Source organism: Sesamum indicum, linkage group LG8 (genome assembly GCF_026168435.1).
Source record: "Sesamum indicum cultivar Baizhima isolate 11 linkage group LG8, ASM2616843v1, whole genome shotgun sequence".
Taxonomy (NCBI): domain Eukaryota; kingdom Viridiplantae; phylum Streptophyta; class Magnoliopsida; order Lamiales; family Pedaliaceae; genus Sesamum; species Sesamum indicum.
In genome coordinates this window covers 30,682,835-30,703,399 of record NC_142664.1, presented here as the reverse complement: position 1 = coordinate 30,703,399, position 20,565 = coordinate 30,682,835, and the positions used below count along the sequence as shown (strand labels likewise).

Here is a 20,565-nt window from a genome sequence, read left to right as displayed (position 1 = left end):
TATTAAATTTTAAAAAACAAAATAAAATAAAATTAATTTAAGAATATTATTGATGTAAACAAAAATAAATAAATAAATTGGTGTGAGTAAAATTTTTATATAAGTATATATAGATAGTATAAATTATATAGATAAGAAGAAGAATTTGAATAAAAATGATTGAAAATACATAATGACATTTTTGATAATTTAAAAAATTAATGTCATGGTATAAATTACCGTCATTTATGAGAAGTGAAATTTTTTTGTTTATATAATATACATATACGTAATTCACACCTTTCATCACAAGTAACACTAATCATATACCAACTCCTATAATGCCTAAAATTTATAGAATTTGTCAATATAACAAAATTATTGAATAAAAATTCATATACTTAATAGATTTATTACAAACTTATTTTAAGTTAAAAATTTTTTTTAAACCAAACTATTAAATTGTTACTTCGGTCTTAATTAATTATTTATTAAATAAATTTGTATATATATCTTGGTTAAGAATATTTTTGTAATTAAAAGAAAATTCTTGATACATTATCGTGGCCCCAAACGCAAAATAATATTAATACTGATGTAGGTCGCTCAAAATTAGGATTTCCGAATCGGGGTCGCGAGGTAGAGCAACCGGGTCGTGATCGCTGACTCCCTCTTTCAAGCTACCTGAAGTGGATCCTGAGAACACAGCAAACGTCAGACTAGCCGAGAAGCCCTCGGCGATGGCCCTCCGATGCTTAAGTCAGAAAAGATGGGATCGGAAATAAGATAATGGGATCGAACTAGAACACAAATTGGCGGTAAAAGTAGGTGATCAGAACGTATTTAAAATATCATAAATGAGGGTATTTATACTGGTACGGTACCCTCTGTATGTGTTACACGTGGTTCCAGTGAAGCCGTGTCACGTCACCCTCTGTCGGACCTGCAACTGCCGCCGCTGCAACTGCACGGTGGGCCCCACCATGCGCAGTCATAGGCTCAGTCCTAGGCACAGTGTTTGTGCCAAAAATAGGGGGAGTATTCCGGTAATTGTGCCATTTTCCTCATCAAATACTGAATTCAAAATATTTTCCCAAAATCCAAAACTTTAGAGTTCATTATTTTTTAATTATACTTATTAATATTTATGTATAATGAATTAATGCGACCTTAATTGATATAAAAGACTCATTTGCAGTTGGTTCTAGCGACGTCGTTTGGTACTCCAGCGATGACCTTAAAAAAACAAAGGAAAATCAACAGCAGGGGTGGGGAGGGGAGGGTTTAGGCTGGTGGGAGTTGCAAAGCGCTAAAACCTCTCAGCAGAAGCTCTAATGGCATCGGCTTCCAGATCCGCTGCGATGATCTGTAGAAGGTCTTTGTGCAGTCGCCGTAATTCAATTATCAAAAGCCTAATTCCAAATCCCGTACACGCCTCCTCGTTATCTTCTTCGACGCGCCAATTTCCAGTTGCTGTTTCAAGGTACCCTCAATTTTGCATCCGTCTTTGAAATTAATTTTTCTACCGACTGCATCTCTTACTTGTAGTTTCTTTCCGCTGCTGTTGGATTTGCTGTTGGCAATGTTGACTGCTGAACTGGTTCTTTTTGTTAATTTTGTATGAATTATTTGGATGAGGTTTAAAAGTTTTACAATCATAGCTCAGGGAAAGATCAAAGCGACGTAGTTAATATATTTTAGTTTAATTTATTATCAATTTCTGGTTATTGGGTGATGAAGGTTTGCTTCAGTGTTGGGTAGCTTGGAGTCAATGCTGCCACTCCATAGCACAGTTGCAGCTGCTCGATTGAAGTCCAATGTTGGTGTCGATACGGCCTGCTGGAGCTGGCTTTCTCAAGGTTACGTTGGTTAATTTCCTCTTGTTTTGTTTCTTATTGATTTCCTCAACACACGATTGAATCTGGTTTTTAGATGAAATGCACTCTGTTACTGGTAAATTTTCACACATGTGGGCCTTTTGTGATGTTGATCTGGTACAAGCCATTGAGATCATCAACGATAATGATTCATGTATCATACGCCTGCTTAGTCCATCATACTCGTTAGATCTGAATAGAGTCGTATATTTATGTGTTAACTTTGAAGTATGCTTAGAATGGTGGACCCAATTCAATATATGTACGAACTGCAATGGAGATAAATTGAGCCATGATTGTGTGAGTTGATTTATAATATCCGATACATAAGAATGTAATTCTGAATTATTTTTAACAGATTATAGCATGATTTGGCCATATGACTTACATCCATTGCTCCATAAATGGTATAGAGTAAAATATAGCATGCAACACCCTTCTCTCAGAATTCTTTTTATTCTTAAATTATTCGAGGAGTTCCTCTTTTGTCAATGACGAGGTATTGAGTGGATTTTTCCCTTTTTGATGTGTTAAAGCTAAATGAAATTGGTCATCATTGGATGATTATGGTGTGTGACCTGGCCACTTTTCTGCTTCAAGGCTTTAACTGCATTACACTTGAACATGTCCCTATTATGTTACTTTCTTTGATGTTTTAATTTTATTTTTAAAGGCCAGAACAAGCAATGAAGCATCATTATGCTTAGTAATGAATCTCTAATACCCATTGTAGGAGTAGTTCTTTAGTTAAGAACCTCCTCCTCTCCCTCGGATTTGAAATTTAGATTAGTAAAGTAAATTGAAGAGGCTGACAAGAGATAGTGAGTTGCTGGTGAATTTTGTAAGTGGCCCCGCAAAGTGAGAATGATGAAATAGAGCAGCATGACTGCATGAACGGAGTCCTGACTGCCAATAAGTCTGTGACTCTTTAGTATAATTATCACATGTTCAATTCTTTTGAAGTAATAGTCATTCCCTCCCCTGTTATATACCATTTGTTCATCCAACCGATTTTCCTTCCCATCTGTATGACTTCAGATTTTGCAATTCCACGGTGACGAAAGATCCAGACAACCTTGCATCCATCAATCTTGGCTTGAATCAAGTATGCAGTCATTCTTCATGTGCTAATGTTCTCCGTTGTTATGGCCATTTCCTGGTATGACTCATTACAGAATTCTGAAATCAGGATATACTAGCAAGACCTGCTAAAATCTCACTGTTTTGACACGATAAAAGTTTAATGTATTTTCTACATTTTTGGTGGTGGTGATTTATCATGTATCATGAATTAGATAGTAATGTGCTTTGCAGCAAAGAATATCTGCCTGCTGAGCTTTCAAAATTTTCATCAACATCAATTTGCTATTTCCAAACGAATGTGATGATCACGAACTTTCGTTTTGTACAAGCACTGAGCTTATAACCAAAAGGTTTTGAGTCCGAGAGTCTCCGGCCAGAGCAAGAACGTGGATATGGAAGCTAAATTTCCATGAAGTACAATTCTTTCATAGAAAGTCCTTGTCCTCTAGAGCTGCCCGTTGCCCCAAAATATTATTGCTTTTTTCAAAAGATAAACTGATCACTCTTTGTAGTGCGTAAACGGCCAAGGATTCTCTTGTCGTTGTTTGTAAATGCTTTACAATAAACACTTTCAACGTATTATTGGAAATAAAATAAAAAGAATGGTTTTATTTCACAGTTTTCACTTTTTAATTTATTAAATTAACTTAATTAAAAGTCATACGTAACTCCTAATAATTTCTTCAACCGACCGATAAAATTGTAAATATTAAATTAATTTTACAAACATTTTAATTTTAAACTTTTATTTTTAAATGTTTATAAATTTTGTTGCTGCTTAATTTATAATTTTCTCTAGAATTTATTGTAGTTTAAAAAACAGAAGCCATTGCAAATACCCATTTACATTTTACTGTATTATTTAGAAGCTGAACAGTCGTAGAGGGATGTTGGTTTGTTAAGAAAGGAAAAGGGAAGACGTGGAGGTAGAGGTAGAGGTGGAGGAGGCAGGAGTCCACGCGTTTGGCATTCCATGTGCTGATGGCGTGAGGAGGGTTAAGTGTCGTGTGTTTCTTCACGTGTTGGTACCTTCGGCCCATTTCTCAAGGGTACCTAACGTTCATTCTTTTTTTATCTTTCCGGTTTTCCTTTTTCATTCATTTACTGAGGCACAGAAAGAAGCCAGAGTGGGAATCGACAAGTTTTTGCGCCTCGGCAATTGGGGTGACCCTACTCTGCCTCTGCTATACACACGACAATGGACTCTATCCTTCTCTATTTTCTTCTAACTCCAAACAAATATTAATAATAATCATAATCATACTCTATTGGACTTTGGAACACAATGGTGTTGGATTTTTCACTCAAAATCTTGCATAAAGGCCTACAGCAACAATGGGAAAGAAAAATGTCACCATTCAAAAAGCACTTCTGTCTTAATCCCTGAAAAATTAGGCAAGAATTGAGGAAAGGATTAGAAAAAGTTGTTATAATATTGGGGGAGAAGAATTTGGTTTAGGTTTCTCTTTTCCAATGTGGAAAGGAGAAAGGACAAAGGCCAATTATGGTTGGTGTAATTCTAGGAATTGGGTTGTTGGTATTCTCGATTTTTGGCGTGTTGCATGGTGGCGCTAAAACATGTGCTGGAAGCGATTCAGGAATTCAACGTAGGCTTAAAATCAGAAGAGATGCAAGCAGGCAGCAAAAGCAGCAGCTCGTCTTAAGGAAAAGATATTTTTGTGGGTAATTCAAATGCAGACACTGCTGCTGCAGCATTATTAAACACCGTGTCTTGAATTCACTGAGTGTATACACAGAATTCTCACATACAGATACAGTGGAGGACGAGGCGGAATTTGTTTGTTTGCGTGTCACTGCATGAGAAGAAAGTGGTGTCGTCTTGTGGTAGCCTGTGTTTTAAATTCTGTTTTCATCTGATAGGCAGCTGATCACTTTTTATATTGTGCTATAAGGAATGCCTTTTTACTTCATTCATTCTTATATCATACAACATTCTTCACCTTGATTTATGTCCTCTCCTAATAACACACAAACTTCTCCACACCTTTACTATTACTACTTGGAGAAGAAGGAACTGGTAATTTTTGCTGTAAATTCTTGGTGTTGCATTTGTTTATGCCATCTTTGTTCATGTTGTGTTTCTGATTCACAAATTGCTTCGTATCTCTTTACTGTACAATGTAGCACGGGTCGGTACAGTTTAGTTTTTAGCAGAAAATTTACTTGGACTTTTTCAGTCATAAACTCTGCTTCTCTTGGAAGTTCCATTCTTACAGAATTTTCCGCTGGATCACATGTACCTCCATCCTTTACTCTTATCTCCTTGTTTCCGGGGTTTCCCTCTGTCAAAGGTGGTTGCAGGTTTTGGTTTTCTTCTGCTTCCTAAATTTTTCTGATTGCTTTCTTTTTTACGCGACTATTTGCTTCTGGGGGGTCCAATTCTTCTAATGAACCCCTTTTATCTTTTCTTTTTTCCCTCCTTCATTTCATCGTAACCGTTCATCAGCTGGTTCTGTAAAGGGTTTTCATATTTTTCTCTTACCTGTGTCTCTTTCTTACAGCTGGGGAGAGTTTCCAGTTTGGACTTTAATTGCTCAATTTCCACCCTGTTTCAGTCTGCTAACTTTCTTTTTCTGTGTCTTATATTGTAGTTTCTTGGCGATTGAACTATATTAGCTTCTTCTGTTTCTTGAAATACGTGGAACTCTTGTCCTGAATCACTTTCATACCGCTGTGCCGGCATGTTTTCAGGTTATCTTTGCTGATATAAATCTCTCCCTTATCGGCTTTTCTCAAGCGATTATATGACTCAAGCCTTGATGGATGTCAATGAAGATGAAGGATTGATTCCTCTAGGAGATATGGAGAATGCTGATGGAGAGCTCCATGAAAATGGGGTGGCAAAAAATGGCCATCCCATGAAGAGGCACTCCTCCTTCCAGCCCAGTATTAAGGTTTCTTTGCATTGGCTTGATTTGAGAGTCTTCTATGTCAGAGTTAGCAAATGTGTGATGGATGATGATTCAGCACCAGAGTACCTTACGCTGAACCATGTTCCGTTGAATCGTGATACTCTCCTAGAAGTCAATTGTGTGAGGAGTAGCATATATTCTGATGGTGTGTCAACCCTTCTGAAAAGGGATAGATTAGATAAGAGATCCGAAGAAGTTACATTCGTAGGCACTGATAGCATCAGAATGACCGGAAGCCTGAAGTTTGAGGTTTTCAACAAAGATGTGCTAGTACTATCGGGGACCTTAGAAATGTGTCATAGCAATGGATTTATGGGGGATTCAAAGTATCAAGGGCAGAATTGGAGTATGAACTGTGAGTCGGATGTACCTGCGGGCACCGGATTTTTCAAGGGAAATCAAAATCAATACACCGGCTTTGAACCTGCTTCGCCGGCGATTGAAGTTTGTGTGGCTGGTAGCTTCTCAGGTAGTCCTATTATATTGACTAAAACTTTGCAGCTTAGTCAGAGGAGGAAGCAAATGAGGAAAGGGATGCTGGAGTCCATACCGGAATATGAGGCAAGTCGAAGCCAGGAAGATGATTCCTCCACCCTTACAATGCAGGTATTGGGCACATGTTCCTCTTTTCGTTTTTACGCACATTTTGCTTCACCTGTTGTACTATTATCGTGCAATCGCAATAGCAATTTCAGATCTTGCTGTTAATTACTGCATAAAAGAGATGTCTTCTTTCATTAATCTTCTTGGTACACAAAACTTCACAGAAATATAAAAACATATCCTGGGGCATTGAGGACTGCTTGAGGCTGGCACATGTTTCTATGCACAATATTTTATACATTATTACCTATTCTTTTCTATGTACCACATATATCTCACTTTTGAAGAGGATCTTACAAGCGGACAACATTCGTATATGCCATATTTAGGAAAGTAACATAGAGAATGTAATAAATGCCTTTGTGGTTACCAAGAAGTAGAAAGAAAGCATCTGTTGCTGCTATTGATGATTTTTTCACAATATCTAGCTTTATGAACAATTTCAAGCGCTTTCTCAGTTGTAGAAAATGGATAGATCAATGCTTAATCTAATCTAGATTTCACTTGGTTGCATCGTCTCAACATTACAAAGGCAAAAGCAAACAAAGAAACCAACTTTATCTAGTTCTCTCTTTTTGCAGTAGTTATTTTCATTCTCCTAGATGTCAATTCCAGCTTGACAGGAACATAATCGTTGCTATTGTTAAGCTATATCCCACTGTGAACTCTTTGGATTAACTGTGTGTTTTTCTCTCTAATATATCTGCAGTCGAGGCATTACCTTGAGTACAAACCAGAGGAGGAAGGGCACTGCAGTCCTTACTCGAGCATAGAATATCTTGAAGGGGAAGATGGAGAATTATCATGGTTCAATGCTGGGGTAAGAGTAGGTGTTGGAATCGGCCTGAGTGTCTGTCTTGGAGTAGGAATAGGAGTGGGATTGCTTGTTCGGACTTACCAAGGAACCACCAGAAAGTTCACAAGACGCCTACTGTAATACGTTTCTTCTCTTCACTAATCTGACGTATGTTTTGGAAAGTGGTCTTCCCTACCTGCTGACATACTTGTGCTCGGGCACTTAAGCCACAAGACTCACGCAAAAGTTACCTGTCGTCTTAGAAACTGCTAATAAAAATGCAATTTAATCAACATAGGAATTTTCCCCAGAATTTTCTGAAGCCGATGTCATAAGATGCAACAGTCTAAGCTGTGTCCATGAGTAAGATCTCTTGTAATGTAGCCTGTGCAGTTGTGGAGTACTATTTCTTGCAATGTTGTATAATCTCTTTGGGATGAGACTTAAACCCTCTTCCAGGCAATTTCATGCATATCATCGTGGGTTGCATTATGGGTGGTAAACAGAGTTTTATGATGTCTATACGAAATGGCGAAACTAAACCCAGATCATATCTAAAATGTTAAAGCAAAGGATCACCAAAAACAAGAGCATCAATAGTACTATCTGTGTGGTTCTAAGTCGATTCATATGTGAGTCCAATTCCACGAGGTTGACTTCAAATGGTCACTGATATATTTATAGACAACTTTTACCAGAGAGTATATAAATAGCAAACCGAAGCACAATACTCTACAGATATAGTTTAGGCTCAAGTCTCTCCTGGGAATCCACATAAATGGCAAAACACATGATAGTTTTATTTACATGCTAAACAGCCTCAGAAACTCTACAACAGCTTAATATCAGTTATACAGTTTGAAGCCAAACAGATCCTGACTCGGCAGAAAACTTACGGCTGCTTGGTTTCTAGAAGGTTAATGAGCAAGATAGCCACCAGCCCAGCTTTTAAGTACAGAAGCTTTATGTACAACTACAGCATCACCTTGGAGTTCCATTTTGATGTGCAAACTCACTGGGTTTTTTTAAGTTCCATAGGAAGATACCATGATTCTCACAGCAAAATCTGGCATCACTCACAGAAGTCTGGCTGTGGGGGTCGGTTTGCACGGCGAAACCAAGTAGTAAAAGCAGCAACCAGGTGAGGGCAGTCGTCGACATTACGAGTTGAAAAGCTAAGACACTGCTGCAGCAACTCCTGAGCATCCGACAAAGGGAGTGTAGATATAATTCTCAAGAATGTCTCCTCCAGCTCCAGGTAAAGTGATTTGTGATTTGGCCCCATAGGTGAGACACTGTCTTTGCATATAATCAACACTGGAAGCCAATCTCTCACAAGCTTCATTCTAACCTGTTGCACACAGCGTAGCAAAGCTGATCATGAACTGACAAGTCTATGACAAGCTACAAGGGAAGATATATAATTTATGTGCACCGGTAGGTCAAAGATAAACTAGCTACGAGCATAGTTTTCTGAGACCTAATGGAGAAAGAATTTACAGGGGTTTCACTAGGCTGCACATTAACATGTAAAAGGGATGTTCTTCCTTTTCAATTGACTAGAATACCAGGTAAAAGTACTGTAGACCAACTTAAATTTGTACCATAGACCACACCCTGCCAAATTATGTACTGCAGCATCATAAAATTACTACTTTCTCATTCTTGGGAGAGTACAATTTTTCTTGTAAAGCAAATAGATCGGGAAACAGTTCCTCTTTGCTTATTTTAGATATCCAAAACCTTAGAAGTCTTGGCAATTCTAGTGAACTATTTACCAGGGGTGGCGGCACCTATAGGTTCGTCAAAGCAACACAAGGGCTGCATTTTGCCAAACAGTTCATGACACATAAGAACGTTATTACCCTCTATTCCTTCCGCAAGATGCATGTATCACATGGCATGTGCATTTATATCACAAGATTGAGAATAGAATGAGGAAAGGTGCTGCAATCATGAAAGGATAAAGACAAGGGAATCTATTTATGGCTTTTCCCAATCTTCAAGAAGGATCGATTTTGACATGAATTAAAAAAGTTAATATATTGAGACAAATGAATATTGCTTATATTACTCAACATCATCTGTCTTGCATTTAGCCGAATATATGTCCAAAACACGACATTATCTTGTAGACAGACATGATGCCTTTGTCACACAAAGCTCTGATACATTCTCTTAAATTCTTTTCTTCAAAATAAAGGTGATTCATCCAAAAGAGGCTATGATGCCGTAAAAAAACCTGATGTCAAAGTTGTAGCTCTTATTTAATATTTAAACTTGATCAAATGTGTCAGCTATACTGGCAAACATGTATCCTTCTCCAGTGACTACTTTATGCCATTCTTTTTCTCATTTGTATGGTATGTAAAGATGTGCATGGTAATGATCAAGATTTCTCGTAAGATTCTCATGCCCAGGAGCATTAAAATAATAAAGACAATACTTACTACGTGTTTCAATCTCGACTCTACTATTCAAAGTTGAGTTGGCAGCCCAGTCACCAAATGCTACATCTTAATGTGACACTTGCACAGGTACGGCCAATGCCAGCATAAAGATTACTTACAATTCAAAATCAGCATAGCTACACGTCAGGAACCATAAATTATAGCAGCTAATATGAATTTTAAGATCCAAAAGCAACAATATCAATCTCAACTTTCACTCAACAATCACAGTAGCGAACAGCACATCAAGTTATGAGGGCAAAATGTTGAAGCAAACCTGTCTAGTAGCTAAAATATTTCCAGTGGCAACAGCGTTGGCAAGCCTGCTAGTGCAACGAAGCACAACAGCAGGAAGGCTAGGAACAATATTCCTCCATGCATCATCGCGAAATGCCCTCTGCAAATCTGCCGTAAAAGAAGCCTGCTCGCTCCACGCCTTGACAGCTGTATCTGCAACTTTCAGCTCAATCATCCTCTCTACCAACCAAAGCAAGTGCTTTCCATTAGTCATTGCTGTGTGCAAATTCAGCCTCTGAATGGCCTCAGTCTCATTATGATCCCCTCTAAAATCAGGACTGGAGTACTCTTCCAAAGACTGCCTCACAACCCTCAAACTCTTCTCAAACGCCTTATCCAAAACCCTCCTTGCCGACTCCCTCGACGAGAAATCCCTCAACAGCTTAGCCACGAATGCCTTCGCAAAAGCCATATTTGGATGATTGTGAATTGCAGAAAGTATTAATCCATGAAGCATTTCCTCCGATGAATCAATTTTAAGAGGAGAAACCCTAGCAAGGAGCTCTTTTGACTCTTCGTCGCTCAAAAAGGGAATCAAATTTAGTATCTTTTTCTCTTCATCTTCAGACCAGGGAACTGCCTCAAGGAATTTAACACAAGCCTTAATGCATTCCTCGAAAAGCAATTCAAGTGCGACTGGGAGTAAATTAAGGGCAGTAGATATGGTTTCTATAGAAGACAATAAATCATCGGAGTAAAGAAGTTGCAGGACTGTTAAGTGGTGGTTTATAGAATCAGTTGTTGCTGGAACGGAAAGCTTGAACCGGTAAACTTTCGGGGCATTGTCGGAATTATTAGAAGATGATTCATTCTGTTGTTGCCAGCGCTCAGAGAGGAGTGCCGTAAAGTATTTCGATCGGCGAAGAACATGCGAATGAAGGTATATCTGAATCTCGGACTGATCGAGGGGCGAAGTGGTATCGGAGGATGCCTCCGGCAGTTCGAACTGAGAATATTGTTGATCAAGGAGAAGGCTGAGAATGACATCAGCAGTAGCAGCGTCGTTGAATCCGCCGGCGCACGAGGAGACAATTGGCAGGAGAGAATGTGAGGAGGAGCGGCGGAGGCTTGGCGGTTTGTAAGAGCCTTCTGCTAGGGTTCCGTCGGAGAGAGAGGAATCGAGGTCAGCGAGAGTGGATGAAAGGCGGTTATTGCTGCCGACGCGCTGCTTCTTCTTCAGCGCCCCACCGCCGGTCGTCATTCTGTGAAGGCGTACAATTGATCGATCAATCGGGAATCAGGGAAATGAGAGAAGAAACGGAAGTCGGCAAAGATTTTTGGTAGAGTGCAGCCTGAGATTGAACAATACTATCCAGATGGATTGAGAAAATTGCACGCTCCCATGCTTTCGCGTACAAATAACAAACAAATGATGCTATTATTTAATACCCATTTTAAAAATAACTAAATTGAATAATAGTCACAACAGGCTCTTGTGATGCCCAACCCAAATATGGGCTGATTCGGAGCTTTTCTTTATTGGGCCAGTTCTTTACACTACACGGCCCAGTCTACCACCAACTATTTTTCCATTTTTTTTAATCCAGAAAATAATAATATGGTAAACCTAAATTCCAAAGATGCCCTTGGAGCCGAAGCTTTCAAGCGGTATTTGGTGCTTTTATTGTTTGTTCCCGACAGGTGTTCCTCAACGCTAAGTGCCTTAATCAGCCGAAACGTGCAAACCCCACACTCCCTCCACTCTTCTGATAAAAAAGGAAAAAAATAAATATATTCCGGTTATTATCTGTGAAATGATATGTGCAGCCCACACCATTAACATTCCAGTTAAGACCTTTCACCTTTCGGCGAAAAGGGGGAAAAGGTCCTCGAAAAATACCAAAAACTGTATGGACAGCCAGTGATTTACACGCTTATAGATCTGTTGTATCTGAAGTTTTAGAGAGGAGAGGTACTGGAAGGATATGGACGAGAACTTGGTGAAGAGGTTGGAAGCCGCCGTGGTGCGGCTGGAGGCGCTTTCAGCCGGAGGATTTCAGCGGGGAGTTGAGCTGGAGGACAGCGGAGATGCGGCTGCTGCGGATCCGTCGATTGTGGCATTCGACGATCTGATTTCGCAGTGCGTTAGCCGAGTTACAAGCGCCGGGGAGAAGATTGGGGGACAGGTTTTGGATGTGTCTAGGTTTATTGCAGAAGCATTTAATGTGCAGAGGGAGCTTCTTGTTAAGACCAAGCAAAGTCAGGTCAGGAGCATTTGGGATGTTCTTTCTGTTTTACTCGTGTGTTGTTTGTGTGTGGAGTGTGTAGTTTAATAATAATATAGTCAAGAGACTGGAATCAGTTATTTGGTGCTTGATAATTTCTGTTATGTTGTGTTGTTATGAAGCTCTATTTCGTGTCTCTAAATGAAATGCATGTGGCATGGATCCCAATTAGAGTTGATACCATTAGACTTGGTTCTGGAATCTGTATGGCTACTTTAAAGTGATGATGGATAGTTAAATATTGTTGATTCAATCATAAATGTGTGTGTGTGTGTGTGCCCGCGCACCTGCTCTGCTGTGAGTCTCAGTGTACTTATGCAATCTGCGCAGAAACCTGATATGGCTGGATTGGTGGAATTTCTTAAGCCGTTGAATGAGGTGATCACTAAAGCTTCTGCATTGACAGAGGGAAAGCGATCTGATTATTTCCACCACTTAAAGACTGGTGCTGATAGTCTGGCTGCTTTGGCATGGATTGCATATACTGGAAAAGATTGTGGTAAGAAATATTTATCAGACTTGTTCACTGGATTGTTCAATTAGCTAATTTCTCCTTTACAAATACTATAACTAATCTACTAGCTCATTCTAGGTATGAGCATGCCTATCGCACACGTCGAAGAAAGTTGGCAAATGGCTGAGTTTTACTGTAACAAGGTAATAGTTCTGAACTTTCCTCACTTTAGACTGCACGTGTTCCAGCAATGGGAACAGGAAAATGAATCGAAAATGTGCTGAGAACTTAAAAAGTGCCATGTTATACTATATTATGCCACTGGAAAACTGAGTTCTCCAAGTAAATGCCCATGATGATTTTCGGAAAGGGAATTTAGATGCCTAATACATGTGAGTATATATTCCTGGCAGAGAATGCTTTTCCATGTCTAACTTCTTGGAATTGGTATTACTACATTACTAGGAACTTCAGTTTTTTCTTTTGTTGAGAGAAGAAGTGAGCTGTTGTCATCAGCGGATTGCTTGTGATGGTGCTTGTTATATTCTTTTTGTTGAAATTTATGTCTGTAGGATCTACTTCTTTGAAAAACTGAGGCGGTGTTTTCAGTATATTACTTGACTCAGTGCTTTTGCTGAAATTACTATGGGGTTTGTAAACAATATTAATTGAAATTTATCTTTTTTCCTTCTCCAAGCTATCATCAATAAACACTGTTGAAGTTTATGAGTAGGAGCCCTTATAAAATCTCCGTGGTCATTTAAGATATTTTCCTATTGTGGTAAACAGAAATGAGAGAGGACAGAGAAAAGAGAATTATGGAACAGAATCTAGTTTCCAGTTGAACACAGGAGGTATTATGGAACAAAACTGGGGAGATGAAGTTAATGTCATTTGATTTGTGTCTAGATAGGTTTGCCTTGTCACTCTGGTACTTGAAATTCGTCATCTTCTCCTTAATATGAAAACAATGTCTTGCATCCTTTTAGTTTGGAATATTTGATTATTTGCTATCAACCCCTTAGGGATAGGAGAAGACTTCTTTATATACTGGGCTAGGAATATCAATATCACCATAGTTCATTGATAATTGGGGCATGGAAGTTCTGATATTTTCTATTTCTTCTCTTAGATTCTTGTTGAATATAGAAACAAAGACGCAAATCATGTTGAGTGGGCAAAGGCTTTAAAAGAGCTTTATTTACCTGGATTGAGGGATTACGTGAAGAAGCACTATCCACTCGGCCCTGTATGGAGTGGCACAAAAAAGATAGCCACGCTTGCCCCAGCGAAAGCCCCCACTCCAGGTGCTCCTGCTGCTCCACCACCTCCACCTGCTTCACTTTTCAGTTCCGAAACACCTTCATCATCGCAACCCAAAGAAGGGATGTCTGCTGTCTTTGCAGAAATTAATTCTGGAAAACCAGTAACATCTGGTAATTATCACTCTGCTGTCTATTTCCCAAATCTATACTTCAATTCATTTTTGTCCAATCATGTATATTGTTTTCTGCTTCAAGGTTTACGGAAGGTCACAGATGATATGAAAAGCAAAAACCGAGCAGACAGAAGTGGTGTTGTTAGTCTTCCCGAAAAGGAAGGTCGTGCTGCTCCACCTGCTATTTCGAAGACAGGACGTCCAAAATTAGAGCTTCAAATGGGTCGTAAGTGAGTAGATCTTTTTATGCTTATTGATGGATTTATGATTCTAAGGTTTGAGTCCTTTGTCAGTTAAGTACTTAAGTGTCATGTTGTGTGCAGATGGGTGGTTGAAAATCAAACTGGACAAAATAATTTAGTAATTGGCGATTGTGATGCAAAGCAGTCTGTGTATGTCTTTGGGTGCAAAAATTCAGTTCTGCAGATCCAAGGTACATTTTCATATCTTTTTGCTCATAAGGTGCGTTTTCAGCTGTTGGTATTTTGACTTGAGTTCTCTTGTAGTAAAGTTATGAAAGCTTAACGTGGGATACATGCAGGGAAAGTAAACAACATAACAGTTGACAAGTGCACTAAAATGGGGGTGGTGTTCAAGGTTGATGAGAATTTATTTAAGTGCGGCAAGTTATCCAAAAATTTTAAATCATATGCTATAAGGTTAACTGACTTGTTTTCTTCTGAAACACGTGGACTAGGATGTTGTGGCCGCTTGTGAGATTGTCAATTGCAGTTCGGTGGAGGTGCAATGTCAGGTAATTATCGTATTATTTTGAAGGTTGGGGTGGTTTCTCTCTCTTTGTGGCACAAAGGTGAAGATATCCCATCTTGTCTTCATGTTGTATTGTCCTTTCAACAATCGGAAATCAGAGAGCAGTGGCTAATAGTCTGCCTGGCTGCCAAGAACACAGGACCAGCCAGCAGCAGCATTTAATTAGTTGAATGGAATTCATAACCATCTGTTGTTTGGTATTTGCTTTTTGTAGGGCTCAGCTCCAACAATTTCAGTAGACAATACTGCGGGTTGTCAATTGTACTTGAGCAAAGACGCATTAGAGGCTTCTATTACAACAGCAAAGTCAAGTGAAATCAATGTATTGGTGCCTGGAGCCGAGCCAGATGGTGATTGGGTATGTCTCAATCCTTCTAGTTTCCTAGCACTAAAATTTTACATTCTCTGCAGTAATTGTATTCCAACAAAATCACTATTATCAGTAATCAGATTGGTTTTAATGATATAGCATACATGCTCCATATTGCTTACTTAATCAGTTAAAACTTCTTTCTTGAAACAAGCACATCTAGAGCTGACTGAAGCAAATGCTTAAGCATCCAATTTTAACTGTACCATAAGCTGGGGCAAGAAAAACCAGACGACTAAATAAATTCCCATAAATTATTCAATGTCAAATTTGTATTACATAGAATCACCTAAAGCAAATGCTCACTGCTGCAGGTTGAGCATGCTTTGCCTCAACAATATGTCCATGCCTACAAGGATGGCCACTTCGAGACTACTCCAGTGTCCCACTCCGGTGGCTAAGTGGATAGGGTTGAAAAATCATCAAACAGCGTCTCTTTCCTCTTTTGTTCATCTTTTCCTTTTAAAAGCTTGGGGATTTTTGAAAATCTTTTTCATTGATCGATTACTATACCAATTCAGGATTTACTGTTCAGTTTCACAGAGCTGTTGTATTGTGCTTGTGTTCTGCTAGTAGTCTGTTTTTGAAGGCACTATTAGACCTATCTTTTACCTCCCTCAAGTGAGGTTGTCTTTGTACGAGAACTCAAATTCCTTTTTATCTCCTTAATGAAGTTCTCCAGAATTCGCTTCTACAAGGTTATACGCAAAGTAGAGTTTTCTAGCGGTGTATTTGTCTTAAGAAAACATGTGTTGGCACCTAGGCCTCCCCCCTAATTTACTATTAGATTATACAATTGGTCTTTTGTCCAACTATTTATTTTTGTTTTTATTAAGTTTGAAGTTAAAATGTACCCAACCTGTTGATTCACAAACCAGACAGCAAGGACGGCCCCTAAATGCTCTGTTTTTGGGGGACCCCCATCATGCTGGGGAACTCCCACTTTAAAGAAGTGCGACTTTTGGCCTTTGCGTTTCTTACACCGCCAGCTGGTTCCAATTCTTTGTTTATTTATCTCACCATACTTTTCAAGTCTTAACTTTATTGGTTCATAAGGATGCCATAAGTGTAGTTTAGGGTGTTAGAAGTTTCAAGATCTGCATTATGGATTCATGGACTACGTAACGATTCACATCCCTCTACTCCAATCTTAATTGTCAACACATCATCAACTCAGTTAATTGGCTATAATCTCAACCACTTTAGAACATAATTAGACCGTTGAAGGCAAAATCAGGAAACCATAATTGCATTTCAAATCTAACATCATTGTTTTCTTTTTAAAAAAAACATTCGTTGCTACATCACATGCAACTTCAAATATTAATTCAATACATGAATGTTATTACTGTTATTAAAATAGAAAACATACGTTGGTACCCCAAAAATATTGAATAGTATGGTCTTAGTCTTGGACAGGTCAATAAAGAACATTAAAATTGTTGTATAGGCGGAAAGCTAAAGTCAGTAGTTGACTGACTTGTACACAAACTGACCAAAGAGCCGACTTCGCAACTCCACACAGCGACTCCAACATGCCAACTTATTGCTGGAGAGAACACACGCGCGGGTCATTAATTCAATTTATAAAGAATCATTTTAATATGGCCTCTTCTTTCATCTTAAACCAGAAGCATCAGCCCCCCCTCCGCATATAAAAAAGCATCTCCCCACTTCCCCTTTTCTTACCATTCAGGTAAAATCCTTGTCTCTTTTAGACAGTGTTCCCATACCCCACGTTTCTATTCTAAACCCCCACACTTTACACTGCAATTTCCTAACTACGATACACTCACAACCCATTATTATCCCCCTCCTCTCTCCCTTGTCAATATTCTCTTACACCATCTTATTCTGCACATAAATATCAGTTGCTGTGGATATATTGTAGCCGCAGCCATGGCTCCAATCATGCAGAAAGTTTATCCTCCTACTACTGTAGCGTTACTCTTGATTCTTTCCTTTTCACTCTTGTCTTTTCACTCCGTCAGTAAGTCATATTCCTTGCTCTCTTTAGTTTTAGTTCCCAAGATTTCTTGTTTTTCTTGCAGTGCGTATACGTATATATATGTGTATTTTTCTGTTCATGTAAGAAAGTGTTGTTTGCTTTGGAAAAATGGGTTGGTTGATGCTGAGAAGAACACTTTTTGTTCAGTTGATAGTACTAAAAGAGCAGGCTTTCTCGAGTCATTAAACCGCTGTCCGTGAAGCGCGTCGGTTGTTCAATTTTTTGTGTTGAAAAAGACGAACTTTGACCCTTTACTCTGATTTTTTGCTCCGCCGTCCAGATTCGCAGTCTTTCATCGGTGTGAATTACGGCCAGGTGGCCGATAATCTCCCGCCGCCGGAGGCCACAGCCAAGCTTTTGAAGTCTACGAGCATCGAGAAGGTGCGGTTGTACGGTGCCGATCCGGCGATCATTAAGGCGCTGGCCAACACCGGCATCGGGATAGTGATCGGAGCCGCCAATGGGGATATTCCGGCGCTCGCTTCCGACCCGAATTTCGCGGGTAATTGGATCAACTCAAACGTGCTGCCCTACTACCCGGCTAGCAAGATTATTGTTGTTACGGTCGGCAACGAGGTGGTGACGTCACCGGATCAGAATCTGGTGTCTCAGCTCCTGCCGGCGATGCAAAATGTCCAAAACGCCCTCAATGCAGGTACCAGTCAAAATTGCGATGATTGCTCGGTATATATGCTCAATTTTGAAAATTTTACAAAGTAAAAACCTAATTGCAGCATCATTGGGTGGGAAAATCAAGGTGTCAACGGTACATTCCATGGCGGTTTTAAGTCAATCAGACCCGCCATCATCAGGTGCTTTTGGGTATGGCGACACAATGAAGGCGTTGCTACAGTTCCACAGTGCAAATGGTTCGCCTCTTATGATCAACCCATACCCTTTCTTTGCATATCAAAGTGATCCTAGGCCCGACACGCTTGCTTTTTGCTTGTTCCAACCCAATGCTGGACGAGTGGATTCAGGATCTGGCATCAAGTACATGAACATGTTTGATGCACAGGTAATCTTTTTGAGGATTTTCATCGTAATATTGGATTAAAACACGGAAAATTGAATCCCACATGGGTTCTGGTGCCAATGCAATATTAAAATGATCACGCATGTAAACTTTGATCGTATCATAATGCCCTTTGAGGTTGTGGCTCTTGATTGAGGATATCTTTGAAATTATATCAAATTGTTTCAAGATTCATACTGCAGCTTGAATTTCGTGACCACATATTCAAGGATATTGGGGCACAACTTTCGTGTCCCTCTGTGCTAAAAATGATAGCTTTAAAGCATCCAAGTGCTGTAATATGTGTACTTGGCCTTCAGTAATTGCTTGAATTTACTTTTAGTGTAATGATTATTGCTCCTGTGTAAGTTTTCCCAATTTTCGTAATTCCATTTGCCAAACTGAAAATGAAAATTGTATGTTACTGTCTGCGTTTGATAGAATTTTTTGCAAAAGCTAAGCAAGCACTGTATTTGCTGCTTGTGAAAATTATTACTGAAGTTTCTCTGGTAATAAATGAATGCTCTTAGGTTGATGCTGTGCACTCTGCGTTGAAAGGGATGGGATTTAAGGATGTTGAGATTGTGGTTGCTGAGACAGGTTGGCCTTACAAAGGAGATGCTAACGAGGTCGGCCCTAGTTTGGACAATGCAAAAGCCTACAATGGGAACTTGATAAACCACCTCAGATCAATGGTTGGCACGCCGCTCATGCCTGGAAAATCTGTTGACACCTATTTATTTGCACTCTATGACGAAGATTTGAAACCTGGGCCTGGGTCGGAGAGGTCATTTGGACTTTTTAAACCTGATCTTTCCATGACTTATGATGTTGGTCTCTCAAAGAGCACACAAGTGAGACAACTCGTTCGGCATTAGAGTGGTTAACGAAATGATGCTTTTACTAAGACACTTTGTGTGCTTGTATTATTAGAATTTCATGAGTCTCCATGTGCTTATTCAGCTCATAATTCAGATTAATAACATTTTCGTTCGTCTCGTTTTCATCTGCCTAGACTCCTGCACCAACCCCAGCAACTCCAGCACCAGCACCAACAACTCCCGCAACTCCAGCCCCGACAACTCCGGTGAATCCAGCTCCAACAACTCCCACGACTCCGGTAGTGAATCCAGCTCCAACAACTCCCACAACTCCGGATGTGAACCCAGTACCAAGCCCCATAGCTGCAGGTTGGTGCGTGCCCAGGCCTGGCATATCTGATGCTCAATTGCAGGCAAATCTTGATTATGCTTGTGGCCAGGGCATAGATTGTAGTCCAATTCAACCTGGTGGTGCATGTTTTGAACCAACTACTGTTGCATCACATGCTGCTTATGCTATGAATCTCTTATATCAATCTGCTGGCAGGAATTCCTGGAACTGCGACTTCCTGCATACCGCCACCATCACTACTACTAATCCTAGTAAGTCTTTTGTATTTGCACGAGTAAATTTCATCATCTTCTTGGTTACTTTTGAGGTGACCAAAATAAAGTTGTCCGACAAAATAATTTTCACGGCGTTGATTCAAGCGAGATCCCAAAAAAAAACCAGGAACATAGTATCCTGTTAGAGCAGCGGCACTACATCTCCTGTTGTTGTCTTGATCAATTTGCTACATTTATTTGATCATGTTATCATTTCTTGTCGCGATTATCTTTCTTTCTATTGCAGGTTACAATGCTTGTGTTTACCCTGGTGGAAGTACATGACAACAACGACTTGGGAATTTTTGGTAGCTAAATAATCCAAGGGGCGATAGTAGCGGTTGGTAGCGATTGATGTAATCCTACGGCAGAATAATGCCCAGAAGTATTATATGTAGGTTTTATTGTACCAAAAATTCTTTCGATATTGTGTCCATAAATATTATTGAATAATATGTAAAGGATTATTTAGATCCACTAACACCGGTTCTTGACATTTAATTTGAATTTGAATTTGAATTTTGGTGTTTACTGCAACGGAAATATGCCATGGTTTTCAAAAGGGGGGAAATTATTTTATATATCGTTACAGTTTGTCAACTTTCCAATAACGGAAAGGGGGTATAATGGTATGATGAAATGTAGTCTGCCAACAACAGGTTGATGTCGTGCTGTGCTGACATACGCTTTACTTTATTTTGCATAATAATTCTAACTAATATTTATATATAATGGCGAGTTTCCAAACCAAACCTACATCATTCATTATTATATATACCACCAGAAATTTGTCCAGCGGTTAGGATGTCTGGCTTTCAGCCGGATTCGATTCCCGGCAA

The 20,565-nt window shown here is 39.4% G+C and overlaps 5 protein-coding genes across 7 annotated transcripts; 4 read left to right on the top strand and 1 right to left on the bottom strand.

Moving 5' to 3' along the window:
• Positions 1-1,233: 1,233 nt before the first annotated feature.
• Positions 1,234-3,177, top strand: LOC148787367 (envelope glycoprotein). The gene is made up of 3 exons (XM_088884173.1): positions 1,234-1,462; positions 1,720-1,838; positions 2,895-3,177. The coding sequence occupies exons 1-3, from the start codon at positions 1,314-1,316 to the stop codon at positions 2,912-2,914; spliced, it is 288 nt and encodes a 95-aa protein (XP_088740299.1). The 5' UTR covers positions 1,234-1,313; the 3' UTR covers positions 2,915-3,177.
• Positions 3,178-5,704: 2,527 nt separating this feature from the next.
• Positions 5,705-7,719, top strand: LOC105169633 (uncharacterized protein At1g01500). Its single transcript, XM_011090089.3, has 2 exons — positions 5,705-6,478; positions 7,185-7,719. The coding sequence occupies exons 1-2, from the start codon at positions 5,705-5,707 to the stop codon at positions 7,410-7,412; spliced, it is 1,002 nt and encodes a 333-aa protein (XP_011088391.1). The 3' UTR covers positions 7,413-7,719.
• Positions 7,720-8,015: 296 nt separating this feature from the next.
• LOC105169635 (BTB/POZ domain-containing protein At1g63850) lies at positions 8,016-11,391 on the bottom strand. 2 transcript variants are annotated; one of them, XR_002287597.2, is made up of 3 exons: positions 9,999-11,391; positions 9,722-9,835; positions 8,481-8,622 (listed from the first exon to the last, which is right to left on the bottom strand). XR_002287597.2 is itself a non-coding variant. In XM_011090090.3 (2 exons), exons 1-2 carry the CDS (start codon positions 11,217-11,219, stop codon positions 8,344-8,346), a joined length of 1,500 nt encoding a protein of 499 aa, XP_011088392.1. In that variant the 5' UTR covers positions 11,220-11,387; the 3' UTR covers positions 8,016-8,343. The 2 variants fall into 2 exon arrangements, 1 of the variants encoding a protein (XP_011088392.1); XM_011090090.3 differs by lacking the exon at positions 9,722-9,835 and having other exon boundaries at positions 8,016-8,622; positions 9,999-11,387.
• Positions 11,392-11,710: 319 nt separating this feature from the next.
• Positions 11,711-15,973, top strand: CAP1 (cyclase associated protein 1). Its single transcript, XM_011090085.3, has 10 exons — positions 11,711-12,222; positions 12,574-12,742; positions 12,836-12,900; positions 13,830-14,133; positions 14,218-14,365; positions 14,459-14,568; positions 14,677-14,732; positions 14,833-14,889; positions 15,121-15,264; positions 15,591-15,973. Exons 1-10 carry the CDS (start codon positions 11,944-11,946, stop codon positions 15,675-15,677), a joined length of 1,419 nt encoding a protein of 472 aa, XP_011088387.1. The 5' UTR covers positions 11,711-11,943; the 3' UTR covers positions 15,678-15,973.
• Positions 15,974-16,921: 948 nt separating this feature from the next.
• On the top strand, positions 16,922-20,245 carry LOC105169631 (O-Glycosyl hydrolases family 17 protein). Of its 2 annotated transcripts, XM_011090084.3 has the most exons (7): positions 16,924-17,266; positions 17,565-17,939; positions 18,019-18,302; positions 18,830-19,153; positions 19,315-19,489; positions 19,668-19,723; positions 19,974-20,245. In XM_011090084.3, the coding sequence occupies exons 1-7, from the start codon at positions 17,176-17,178 to the stop codon at positions 20,040-20,042; spliced, it is 1,374 nt and encodes a 457-aa protein (XP_011088386.1). In that variant the 5' UTR covers positions 16,924-17,175; the 3' UTR covers positions 20,043-20,245. The 2 variants fall into 2 exon arrangements, with proteins under 2 accessions (XP_011088385.1, XP_011088386.1); XM_011090083.3 differs by having other exon boundaries at positions 16,922-17,266; positions 19,315-19,723.
• Positions 20,246-20,565: the final 320 nt, after the last annotated feature.

Bases quoted from the DNA above. Each gene is read 5' to 3' on its own strand.
- LOC148787367 (XM_088884173.1), top strand. From the start codon at position 1,314: ATGGCATCGGCTTCCAGATCCGCTGCGATGATCTGTAGAAGGTCTTTG. The intron at 1,463-1,719 runs GTACCCTCAATT...TGGGTGATGAAG, and splicing joins TTTCCAGTTGCTGTTTCAAG to GTTTGCTTCAGTGTTGGGTA. The intron at 1,839-2,894 runs GTTACGTTGGTT...GTATGACTTCAG, and splicing joins CTGGAGCTGGCTTTCTCAAG to ATTTTGCAATTCCACGGTGA.
- LOC105169633 (XM_011090089.3), top strand. From the start codon at position 5,705: ATGACTCAAGCCTTGATGGATGTCAATGAAGATGAAGGATTGATTCCT. The intron at 6,479-7,184 runs GTATTGGGCACA...ATATATCTGCAG, and splicing joins CCTCCACCCTTACAATGCAG to TCGAGGCATTACCTTGAGTA.
- LOC105169635 (XM_011090090.3), bottom strand. From the start codon at position 11,219: ATGACGACCGGCGGTGGGGCGCTGAAGAAGAAGCAGCGCGTCGGCAGC. The intron at 8,623-9,998 runs GTTTGCTTCAAC...TGTGTGCAACAG, and splicing joins ATATTTTAGCTACTAGACAG to GTTAGAATGAAGCTTGTGAG.
- CAP1 (XM_011090085.3), top strand. From the start codon at position 11,944: ATGGACGAGAACTTGGTGAAGAGGTTGGAAGCCGCCGTGGTGCGGCTG. The intron at 14,569-14,676 runs GTACATTTTCAT...GGATACATGCAG, and splicing joins TTCAGTTCTGCAGATCCAAG to GGAAAGTAAACAACATAACA. The intron at 14,890-15,120 runs GTAATTATCGTA...TGCTTTTTGTAG, and splicing joins CGGTGGAGGTGCAATGTCAG to GGCTCAGCTCCAACAATTTC.
- LOC105169631 (XM_011090083.3), top strand. From the start codon at position 17,176: ATGGCTCCAATCATGCAGAAAGTTTATCCTCCTACTACTGTAGCGTTA. The intron at 17,940-18,018 runs GTACCAGTCAAA...ACCTAATTGCAG, and splicing joins CCAAAACGCCCTCAATGCAG to CATCATTGGGTGGGAAAATC. The intron at 19,724-19,973 runs GTAAGTCTTTTG...TTTCTATTGCAG, and splicing joins CATCACTACTACTAATCCTA to GTTACAATGCTTGTGTTTAC.